The 12,606-nt window shown below is 40.9% G+C and overlaps 1 protein-coding gene across 1 annotated transcript; it reads right to left on the reverse strand.

The window, feature by feature from the left end:
- Positions 1–1,428: 1,428 nt before the first annotated feature.
- On the reverse strand, positions 1,429–4,050 carry LOC101162160. The gene has a single exon (XM_011487846.2). It carries the CDS (start codon positions 4,048–4,050, stop codon positions 1,921–1,923), a length of 2,130 nt encoding a protein of 709 aa, XP_011486148.2. The 3' UTR covers positions 1,429–1,920.
- Between the last annotated feature and the right edge of the window lie 8,556 nt (positions 4,051–12,606).

Below are 12,606 nucleotides of genomic sequence, written 5' to 3' on the forward strand. Positions count from 1 at the left end.
GGAACCTAATAATTGATTAGACACTTAAAGGGCCGAAATCATGCTATCCATAAGCCTTTTATAGTAAACAATATCCATGTATATAATATATTACCTTTGGCACACAAAAAAACAAATTTCTTAATAAATATTGTGTGTTTTTCCAGAGCTTTTTTCCAACCCAGAAGTAAGACGACTCAATCTCTGAGGCACCGGCTTTTGCTCCATGTGGGAGTTGCCCATTTCATGAAGTCAACCTAGAGTCGCCCTCGAAAGTGTGTCTACGTTACCACCTGTCTGAATCACGATTAGATGGAACCTGGAATTATTCTGGGCTGACATCCCAAGATTACCCTCATGTCACCAACTCTGGCCCCCGGATAACATCTAACTGTAGCCGCTGGAAGCACCATGTGTCTAACTATTCGAGAGCCAATGACCAGTTGACAGTTCAGTGGGTGTGTTGCTAAGGGGAGAAAACCTATTACAAACGGGGAGCTTCAGGTACTCTAAGTTTTGTGTTTAGCACTATGCTTCCTTGCCACCTTTACACCCTCATTCTGGACCTGGAGGAGGAGGCCGCACCAGCATCCGCTCTCCTGGGCCCCCAATGTCACTAAATTACGTCAGCCTCATCTGGGCTCTCCTTGTGCCCTGAGCTACTACTTCAGTCCAGGATGGTTGATTCTTTGGTGTGGAGCGGGAAAAAAACCGAGGACATTCTGCGGAGTCCATAAGAAGAGAGTTCTGGGGAGCTGACCGCTCCAGGATACCTCTTGATTTTTTTGGAAGCTACTTTAGGAGCACTTGCTAGGAGTGTTTCCTTTAATTTTAGCACTGCTGTTATTTTATTTATTTTTTCTTTTAGCTCAGCAGTAGTTTGGCAGTTTGGTCAGTTACAATTCAGGCTGGCCATCAACGAATTTACAACAGTGCTGACCTGGAATATATATATATATATATATATATATATATATATATATATATATATATATATATATATAATATATTTAGATATAATTATATATATATATATATAGGAGATGGTCCACTGAAGGCTAAAGAAGCATGATGGAGGAAATAATAACCAACCAAAGACAACTAAGAATTTGTGTGGGGAAAAGGAAATTTACAAGGAGTTTTATTTGTTTCCTTTTGTTATTTTTTTTTATTAAAATAGTTTATTTAAACTAAAAATTGTTTTCTATAATAATTTGTATAATACTTAAATTAGTTAATTAAATATTCTGGTTTCACCTCCTTGTGTCTCATCTCCCCTAGAGTCAGTCTCCCTCATAAAGTGCTTCCGACCAGAAACACATTTATAACAATACTTCCTGCTGTTACATTTCTCAAGCACTGCACACTGCAACAAATCCAGTACTGTTCATCACCTAAATGTAAACAAATAATTGAGATGTTCAGTTATTTCTCAATGTTTTTATTGTTTAGACATGACTATGGGGAACAGTCATTTTTAATGATTCTCTTACAATGTGTTACTTCAAATTCTAGGTATTTATCGGAGAAACAAAAGTACATCTATGGTCCTTCAGAAAAATTCTTTTTCATCTGAAAACTTTTGCCTCAGGAATCATACACAACACCATCAATTCAAGTTACCTAGTCTTATTTTAAAGCTATAAAACTCTGTCTGCTGAACTTGGGACATTCTGTCTCAACATAAACACACTCAGAGCCACATACTGAGTACCAACACTTTCATAAAGAATGGTAAAGTAAAACAAAAACAAAGATCATTTATTATTTTTAACCCTGCCACCTCAACACCAGTGATTATGTAGAAACATGTTGCTAATTTAATTACATGAAATCTGTTTATCTAGAAACAAACACTCATACATGATTACAGTTTAATCACCACCACCCCTTAATCCATATATGCCCTTTGGTTTTTATAAAATATGAAATAAAATGTATCTAAATCAAACCATCCAGGTCTTTGTCTGTCATGCTGGCCTGAACAATTTCTTGGATCCTTTTAGTTTCCTCCGGGTCAGCAGCAGGCAGAATGGCCTTCAGCCCACCTTCAATTTCTTTCATTCTGGTCTCTGTATTTTTCTCAAACTCTTTCTTGTTGCTTAGGACCAATTTTAGAATGCTGTCTTGAGCTTCTTTGCAGGAATTCTGCAGTTTTTGGCGCTCTTGGAGGAACTCTGGCTTGTCCTTATCCATAGACATGAGCTTACCCAGGCTGCTCACTCTGTCCATCAGGTATTTGTTGGACACTTCACAGTAGGTCCCTGAGATCATATGGACCAGGCTGGCGATGTTGGACGCTTGAAAGGCCTGGTTGTACAGCAGGTCTTTGGTAAAGAGCTTAGAGTTGTAGGACAGTGTTTGTACATCTTCAACTTTATCTGCAAACTGGATCATGTTTTTTGAAAGACTGGTTTTTACAATATTGGCCACCATCTGGAAGAAGCGCACCATCTTCTCCCACTGCTCTTTCACTCGGCCCATGGCATCCATACCTCTGACCAGCATTTTGATTGTGGTGTCAAATTCGATTTCTTTAATGTTGCAGTTTTGCATGTCCACCAGGATGTCAGTCAGCTCTTTCTGGTTTCTCTCCATTCTCTCCACAGCCTTGTTATATTCTTCTCTGCATTGCTTCAGCTGTTCTCGGCTCTGCTCGATGCGGAAACGTGCGTTCTCTGATGCTTGCTGCGCGGCAGACTTTTGTCCAGCATTATCCACTGTTTTAAATTCAGCATTACTCTCTGTGTTGGCCATCATTGGAGGTGTGGGAGCAATAGCAGGAACACCAAATTTAATTTTTCTCTTGGAGTCAAAGTGCATAGCTCCTTGATGCAGCTTCTCTGTTTGTTTAATCAGCTTTTCAGTTGTTTTCTTTTCCAATTTCTGATCTGGAGAATACTTAGACAGCTCTTCACAGATGGCAATGCCATCATTGCACAGAGACAGAGCTTTGTCTTTGACTAAGCTCTGTGGGGCATTTGCTATATCAGTAGAGATCCTTTTAAACTGTCGTCTGATAAATTCAGATGTACCTCTATTGCTCTCTACTCCATTTATGTAATTTAGGATTGATTTTGTGAGACTAGGAATCTGTGCAGACTTGCTGTAGATCGCTATGTCTGAGACTGAGTCCACAGCTTTAGTCTTGGGTTGTGGTCCACCTTTTGGTTGTGCCAAATTTTCAGCAATTTGACCAGCTCCAGTCAATCCAGTCAATCCAGTCATTGCAGCTATTCCAGCCGGTCCACCCAATCCTGCCATAAAAATCTGGGGGTTCTGCGCGGCCATTGTAACCACTGCACTACCCATTGTAGCCAAAGCCTGTGATATTGACTCGGCCATCTCCATGCCAAGCATTTCCATCCCTGTTGGGATGGAGTTCATTGATGATTTGAACTCTTCTTGTGCTTCTCCAACCTGCTTTTCCATGGCCTCCATTGCTTTAGTATATTTTTCATTTAGCTCTTTTGCACTCTGTTCTCTCAATTTATTTTCCTCAATTTTATTCTTAACCTTTTCCAGGTCTTCTCCATAGATGTGTTTAGCATTAATGCAGGCTTCCAGCAGCTCCTGGATTAAACAGATGACATCATTATATTTCTTTTCTACACCATCTGCTAGCTCCACACATTCATCTGCTATGGTGCGGATATTTTCCAACTCCTTTGGAAGAAGTTTATCAATAATTTCATCATTTCCCTGAAACAGGATTTTTATTGTATCTTTCATGTGGCCTGGAACTGATGCTGTATAAATACGGATTTGATCCATATTCTTATGGGCCATGTTGAAAGCCTGCCAGCCTAAGTTGCAGACTTGCATAAGACAAGCCCTGAAGGAGTCTGGGTACTTTATGTGCTTGAATCCATCTTTTGGGGGGTTCTTGTTAATGGAGAAGTCTGTGCCTGAAGAGATGAAGACTAACTCCCCCATGATGGCGATGGAGAGGGGAGCAGGAGTCAGATACTCCTCCCAGTTTGCGTTTGGCTGCATCAGCATCTGGGTAGTTTTCCGCATGTCTGCAGCCGTGGTCAGATCCTTAGTGACCTTTGCAATTTGGGAAGCCATTTCCTTTCTAAAAATAAGGTCATAAGAAAAAAGTTAAATTACAAAATTGCTGCCATTCTTACAAACACAAGCAAGAAAATGAAAGAAGTCAGGCTCTCAAGATGGGGCTCAATGAAGGGGGGGGGGGGTATTAAAAAAACTAAGAAAAAAGATTCAGAGCAGCCATGGTTCCCAGTTCTAGTCCTAAAGTCCCCTTAAACTGTATGTTTAGCTCTTCACCTCTCAATTAAGACTTACAGATATCCTAACCAAGTGGGTACAATAGTCCAGTGGTCACCAACCCCCGGGCCGCGGACCGGTACCGGTCCATGAGTCATTTGGTACCGGGTCGCACAGAAAGAATAAATAACTTGCATTACTTCTGTTTTATTTATTTCGGAATCTGAAAGATGTCTTATTTTGAAAAATTGCCCAATTCTCTGGTACATCAGTATCTCAGGGCTGCTCATTACGTCGATCGCGATCGACCGGTCGATCTTCAAGAACATGAGGGTAGATCGCAGGTCAACAAAGATAAATAACAAAAATAACAAAGTACTTCTAAACAATCCACCAGCCAATCAAAATTCTCCCCGATAGGCACTGTACTTGATTGACATGCAGAACGGCCAATCGGACATCTTCTAATACATACGTCACTGCACATGTTTGTTTAAATTCACTAAGCCCAAATTCTGTCTGTCAAGTCGCTTTCTGACGGCAGCACATCAAGTCCCCCAGGAGAAACCCCCTCTGGACATCCAGAGTGTTAATTGAAGCTGCCCTGCGTGTGTCCTCCTGCTATCAGCTTTGCGGTTCTCCCCCGAAAAATACGAGCTCATTTAGGAAGCTGTTTTTCTCCGTGGCAGTGGCACGCGCCTTGTTCGTACAGAGCCAGCAGCGCCTTTGAAATGCCACGCTCCCCGCATTGCACGATTTACAACAGAGCATGACATACGATAGACACTGCTTTCTCTCTTTGTGATAATACGCAATATATCTGTTAATACAAAAGTATTTTTGTGCAATCTTACTGTGTAGTTTTTAATCATCAGTACATAAACATAAAAGGCCTAGCCAGGAGACAGAACAGGAGCCTTCAACTTCCAAAAAAAAGAGCTACATTTGATAGACAAAACTTTTTTTTGCACCATGAGAGTGTGTGAAAGGGAGAGGATGATGAGACCTGTGCGTTGTCAACTGTTAAGCGTGTCAAAATAAAAGCACAGAGTTCGTCTTGATCCGTGTTTGATCCTCCATCATCCTAGTATTGCTACAATAATCATCCGCCTATATTTTAAAAGACCGGTCCGTGAAAGTTTGTGTGATGTCATACCGGTCTGTGGCATGAAAAAGGTTGGGGACCACTGCAATAGTCTACTAAACTTCTCCAAACACGTCATTACTTTTTCAGATCTAGTTGCATTTGCCTTAAATGTCACTTTTTATTCTGACTAAAAAGGTTTAGTCAGGCAGTGACCTTTACTTATTATTATTCAATCACATATAGAATGATATATAATGACAGTCAACAATCATTTTATTCAATACATTTTTTTAAAACACTGCTAAATTTATTATTTGTAATATTGATCAAATATGATAAAGACAGACTTACCTTCTGCTGTTGCTGGTTCAAAGAGGCTTGTGGTTGACAGGTGCTTGTTGAACAAGTTTTTGCTCAGATGCTAAAAGTTTCTACGTTGACTCCTTTTAAATGCATTGGAATGAAACCTGATTGGACGATGCAAAGACCGACGTGTCATTAGCTGCTTATTTTTCTTACAGACATTTTAAATATCTTTGTCTTGCACACTTCTTTTTAATGTTGTGCTGTTAAACAGACAGTTTCTGTTTTTCTTCACAATATTATAAATTATATTATAAAATTATTATTTAAGCCAGATATTCAAATGAAAAAAATTTCACTCCTTAAAAGTCAACTAAGAAGAATAGAAGAAAGTCCACAACTGGAGAGGCTGTTCAACTAAAAACAAAAAACAGGATGAGGTCATTTTTGGTAAAAAATGATTGATACTGATTTTTTAGTCCCGGTTTACCAACACAGCAACCCCCACTTATAGCTTTGACAAAGAAAGATGGACAGAAGCCAATTAAACATTTAGAGGAATGTGAAAACCTGTTTGGCTTCATCTCTGGTCCTCAATTGTTCATGTTTGTGTTAAATACTTCGGATGCAGGTCATCCATTATGTTTGTTTTGAGTTGAGTTGTTTCAAAAATTGGGTACAAGGGTGTTGTTTAATTCCAGTGTTAAAAGGTTTAGCATAGTGTTCTCTTTAGGAATGCTGCCACATAACATTTCAGTGGAGTGATTGACAAATGTGGTGGAAAACTTGCTTTCTTACAGTTTATGATGTGACAAGAAAGTTTCAGACAGAATGTTCTTATTCTGTGCAGACAGCAGCTCAGTCCCCCCAGGAAACATTCACACAAAGTTCAGACTAAGACTGTTGATGGGAAGGGTTTGTCAGTGCAGTGTTTCTCAAACTTTTTCTTTTGTTCCCCCTTTTGAAAGAGGAAAAATGTTCATCCCACCCCAGCACAAAACTATGACAAAATAAGCCAGAAACGTTCAACTTTAATACCATACCAAAATCTTAAACATTCCTGCTACTAGAGACTAGAAAAAAATAAAATAAAGGATCATTCACTTTGTATGTTCTCAAACTGTGGGGCGCTCCTCCTTCTCCAGGGTCAAAGGCTGATCTTCACTTCCCCGTTCGAGCCTCCAGATCGGGTTAAAAAAAAACAGTGCAAAAAAACAGTCTCAGTGTTCTAAGATGAACTTTCTTTATTAAATTTTTAACAATTTTTTCACTCCAAAAACGGCAACTGTCATGCGAGATCAGACAACTTGGTTTCAATGCGCACGCATGTACACACACACACACACACATCTCACAACCAGTGACATGCAGTCAGGTGAGGCAAGTGAGGCAGAGCCTCACCTGTCATGATCGTGATAAAATAGAAAAAGGTAAATTAAGTAAATATTATTTTCCACTGATCTGTGTTAAATATACATTTTCAGTCAAATCAGCACGTTTTTCACAGTTTCTGAGGTTAAAATCGCCGAATTTGAGTGTTGCGCGATCTCAGACGGAGCGGAAACTTCGGGTGAGGCTCGGGAGCGCTGTACCTCATGTCTGACTGTAGGACTCAGTAACAGAGACGTGCGCTGAAAACGCTGCTGTACGCCCACAGAAAAAGCTTCAGGTGAGGCATGCCTCACTAGCAGGGGGCAGACGTGAAAAAGACTAAGAACGTCTGTGCAGCAGCAACTCTCATATCCTGTTCACAACAGTAAACAGATTAACTAACCCTCCAACCCAGCTACCAATAGAACTGCTTTGCACACCTAAATGTAATGAGTTTGCTGTATTTTCAAATGACAAGGTTCAGGGCATTAAAAAAGCCATCAACTCCACAACACATATGACTATCCAACGGCCACGTACTCACTCTAAGCTGACTCACTTTGCACCTGTCACTGACCAAACTGTCCAAGAGACCATCACCCGTCTGAGCTCGTCTACATGCTGCCTTGATGTGTTACCCACTAGATTTCTTAAGTCTGTCCTGAACAGTGTGTTGCCATCAATTACTCAAATAGTTAACACGTCTCTTCAATCTGGAGTATTTCCCAAGGCCTTAAAAACTACGGCGGCCGACTCATGATCGTAAGATTGCAGGTTCGATTCCCGCCTTGCACGCCCATGAGTCGAAGTGTCCTTGGGCAAGACACTGAACCCCACCTTGCCCCTGGTGGGAGGTTGGCGCCAGTGTTCGGCAGCGGAGCCGCCATCAGTGTGTGAATGTGTGTGTGAATGTGTACTTTGGGCCTTCGTAAGAAGGTAGAAAGCGCTATATAAGTATACGCCATTTACCATTTACTGTACTGAATAATTACAGACCTATCTCTAATTTGCCGTTTTTAGGAAAAGTCCTTGAAAAAGTTGTCTACCAACAGCTCACTGACTTTTTTCTTATTAAACAATTCATTTGATGTTTCCAGTCAGGTTTTAAATCCCATCATAGCACAGAAACTGCTCTTATCAAGGTAACCAACGACATCCGCCTGAACACTGATGATGGTAAAGTCTCTGTCTTAATCCTGCTAGACCTGAGTGCTGCCTTTGATACTGTTGATCATGGGATCCTTTTGCACAGACTCCAAGACTGGGTTGGCATCTCTGGATCTGCCCTAAGTTGGCTCAAGTCTTATCTGGAAGACAGGAAGTATTTTGTTGAAATTGGGAGTTGTGTCTCAGACTACATGGGCTTGACTTGTGGTGTGCCCCAGGGATCGATCTTGGGACCCCTTCTGTTCAACCTCTACATGCTGCCACTAGGGCAGTTAATACGCAGTAATACTCAACTCAACTCAACTCAACTTTATTTATAAAGCACTTTAAACAGAACAAGGTTCACCAAAGTGCTGAACAATACAAAAATTAATAAAAGCACATGAAAATATAAAGCATAAAACACATAAAATAGGTCCGGATTCCAACTCAGTTAAAAGCCAAAGTGAAAAAATATGTTTTAAGAGTAGATTTAAAAATACTGAGTGAGTTTATCTGTCTGAGGTACAGGGGCAATTCGTTCCAGATTTTTGGTCCGAAGACTGAGAAGGCTCGGTCACCTCTCAGTTTTCTCCTGGTCTTCGAGACGACCAGCTGTGTCTGATTTGTTGACCTAAGGGAGCGGGGGGGATTGTACACCTGAATCAGGTCAGACAAATATTTTGGGGCGAGTCCATGGAGACATTTAAAAACAAATAGGAGAATTTTAAAATCAATGCGTAAGCGAACTGGGAGCCAGTGAAGAGATGCTAAAATGGGAGTGATATGTTCTTGTTTCCGTGTACCAGTTAGAAGACGGGCAGCAGCATTTTGAACTAACTGCAAACGAGCAAGTAATTTCTGGGAAAGCCCAACATAGAGAGCATTACAGTAGTCCAAACGTGTTGAAATAAAAGCATGGATTAAAATCTCAAAGTCATGGCGGGAGAGGAGAGGTTTAACCTTGGCCAGTTGTCTCAGGTGAAAAAAACTGGATTTCACCACTGAGTTTATATGAGCATTAAAAGTTAAATTGCTATCCAGTTTCACACCTAGACTTGTTGCTGTCTGTTTCAGGTGATCATTTAAAACGCCTAAGTCGACATGTGCCTTAGAGACATCACTTGGACCAAATAGCAGAACCTCTGTTTTTTCCTGGTTTAAGTGCAGGAAGTTACATGACATCCATGTCTTAATGTCATCAAGACATTCTAGTAACTGGTGAGCAGAATATGCTTCTTCCTGTTTTAACGGTATGTAAATCTGACTGTCGTCAGCATAGAGGTGGAATGAAATCCCATGTTTGCGGAGAATAGACCCAAGTGGAAGCAGGTACAATGAAAAAAGAAGAGGCCCCAGAACAGAGCCCTGAGATACACCACATGTGAAAGTTGCTCTACGGGATTCTGCACGTCCAAGACGGACACAGAAGCTCCTCTCATTTAAATAAGATCTGAACCATTCTAAAGCACTACCTCGAAGACCCACCCAGCTTTCCAGACGAGACAAAAGGATTTGGTGGTCAACTGTGTCGAATGCAGCTGCCAGATCGAGCAGAACCAAAACAACATGGTGACCGGCATCCGATGTTAGAAAAATGTCATTTGAAACCCTCAATAGCGCAGACTCGGTACTGTGACGGGGTTTAAATCCTGACTGAAACACCTCAAGGATGCTGTTCTCCTCTAAAAACGTTGTTAACTGGCAGTACACAATTTTCTCCAAAACCTTCGAAAGGAAGGGGAGCTTAGAAATTGGTCTAAAGTTTGACAAAATGGAGGAGTCCAGGCCAGGCTTTTTAATAAGTGGTGTTACTACTGCATGTTTGAAGCACGAAGGCACACTCCCATGAATTAAACTGCCGTTAATTAAATCGAGAACATAGGGAGCCAGAGTGGGAAATACTTCTTTAAAAAGACGAGGTGGAACTGGATCATTGGGAGATCCTGATGGCTTCATCTGACTAATTAATTTTTCCAAGTAAGACAGACTGACATGCTCAAACCGGTGGAGAACAGTAGAACATGAGGTGGAGACGGAGTGACTGAAAGAGGGGGGGCTAATGAGGGTCCTAATGTTCTTGATTTTATCAATAAAAAAGGTCATAAACATCTCACAAACCTCAGTTGAGTTCTCAAGAGAGACCGGTTGTGGAACATTTAAAACAGAGTTAATGGTTTTAAATAAAACCCGAGGATTGTGCTGGTTGCTTGCAATGATGTCTGAAAAATGTTTAGTTTTAGCAGCCTTCATGGTCTTTTGATAAGATCGCCAGCTGCCTCTCAACAACTGGAAGGAAACTTGCAGCCGGTCTTTCTTCCATTTCCGCTCGGCTCTCCTGCACTCTCGCCTGACGGCACGAGTGGTCTCATCTAACCAGGGCTCAGACCTCAACCTGGAGAGCCTTGTTTTTAGTGGAGCTACACTGTCTAAAACAGTTTGACAGGTTGAATACAAGCAGGATGACATGTTCTCAACATCTGAATTGCAGCTCTGATGTTCTGGTAAAATGATGGTAGAGTTAAAAGCTGCAGAGAATTGTGCGGCCGTATGGGAGTTAATAGTGCGACTGCATAAAAAAGGGGCTGGAAATTTAACTGTGTGACATGGCAGCTGTACATTAAACAAAACAGGCATGTGGTCAGAAAACAAAGCATCACAGATTTCAAGGTCGAAAGTTGTTAAGCCATGGGTTAAAATTAAGTCAAGTGTGTGACCATGTTCTTGCGTAGGGGCAGACACAAGTTGAACAAGATTAAAAGAGTTGATAAGATTCAAAAAGTCTCTGGCCGGTGCTTTATCAGGACAGCAGACATGAATATTAAAATCCCCAACTATCAAAATTCTGTCATATTTTGGCATTATTCCAGCCATAATAACATATCTTATCACAACTATGCAGATGATACTCAGATCTATGTGTCACTGACAACAGGTGAATATGGGCCGGTGGATTCACTCAGCCACTGCCTCCAACAGATCAGCGCGTGGATGCAGAACAACTTTCTCCAGCTAAACTCAAACAAGACCGAAGTTATTATTTTTGGCCCACAGAAACAAAGAGAAAGAGTCAGTAGCTACCTTCATTCTCTGTCTCTAAAACCCTCAAATCAAGTCAGAAATCTAGGGGTAATCATGGACTCTGACCTGAACTTTAACAGCCATATCAAGTCAGTAACATCAGCGGCATTTTACCATCTGAAAAACATTGCCAAAATCAAAAACAGTGTCAAAGCGAGACCTGGAGATACTTATTCATGCATTTGTCTCCAGTAGGTTAGACTACTGTAACGGCCTGCTCACCGGCCTCTCCAAACGAGCTGTAAAACAGCTTCAGTACATCCAGAATGCTGCTGCTCGAGTCCTGACCAAAACCAGGAAGTATGATCACATTAGTCCTGTGTTCAGGTCTCTGCACTGGCTCCCTGTACCTCAAAGAATAGACTTCAAAGCAGCTCTGCTTGTGTACAAGTCTCTCCATGGCCGAGCACCAAAGTACATCTCTGACATGTTAGTGCCATATGAACCATCTCGTACTCTGAGGACCTCAGGGGCCGGCCTCCTGTTGATTCCCAGAGTCAGAACTAAACAAGGGGAATCAGCGTTTCAATATTCTGCAGCTAAAATCTGGAACAGCCTCCCTGAAGGCGTAAGACAGGCCTCTTCTGTGTTCATGTTCAAATCTAGACTTAAAACATTTCTGTTTAGCCGTGTATATGACTGAAAGGTCCTATCTGCACTTTTCTTTCATTTCCTTCCTTTCTTTTTAAATCAATTTCAATTTTTTTTCTTTTCTTTTAAAGTAAATTTTACGTTGATTATTTCTATGATGTATTGTGATTTTAATGCATTTTTCTGTTTTGTGAAGCACCTTGAATTACTTTGTGTACAAATTGTGCTATACAAATAAACTTGCCTTGCCTAAAGAAACAGAACTTGAAGTTGGAAAAATACCAGAAATAGTTACTGGTGGGCAAATGTGTGCTGAACACATCTGAGTACTTTAATTTGTTTACAGTACATATGAATAATTTATACACAAGATTTGTGTTCTATCCATGTCTATACAAGACAAATTATATGTAGGACAAATATGTTCTTGTATGTATTTTATAAGCTGTTAGCTGTTGTTGGATGAATGGTGAAATATTCAGTTCGTGCAATTGTAAATCTGACTCCAGAGGAGTCAGTGCCTCACCAGCCATTGACCTCAATGCACGTCACTGCTCACAACACATGCTTTTCTCCATTCTTCAACAAATCTGATCACAGTAGCAGAGAGAGGCAGGTGTAGGTATCCAATCCGTACCGGCCACGTCTGCGAAATCCGGTTGGCCCAACTGTCTGAACACATAGTTATTGTTGTTAACGGCGGCGTTACCCTTCTTTTAAGACTTTTAAACCGGCGTTAACAACAATAACTATGTCTTCAAATGTCCCAGTTAGAATTGGGTTATTGTGAGTGACGCAAGACCCGCATTTTTTTTTTA

The sequence above is a fragment of the Oryzias latipes genome, chromosome 19 (assembly GCF_002234675.1).
Source record: "Oryzias latipes chromosome 19, ASM223467v1".
Taxonomy (NCBI): Eukaryota; Metazoa; Chordata; class Actinopteri; order Beloniformes; family Adrianichthyidae; genus Oryzias; species Oryzias latipes.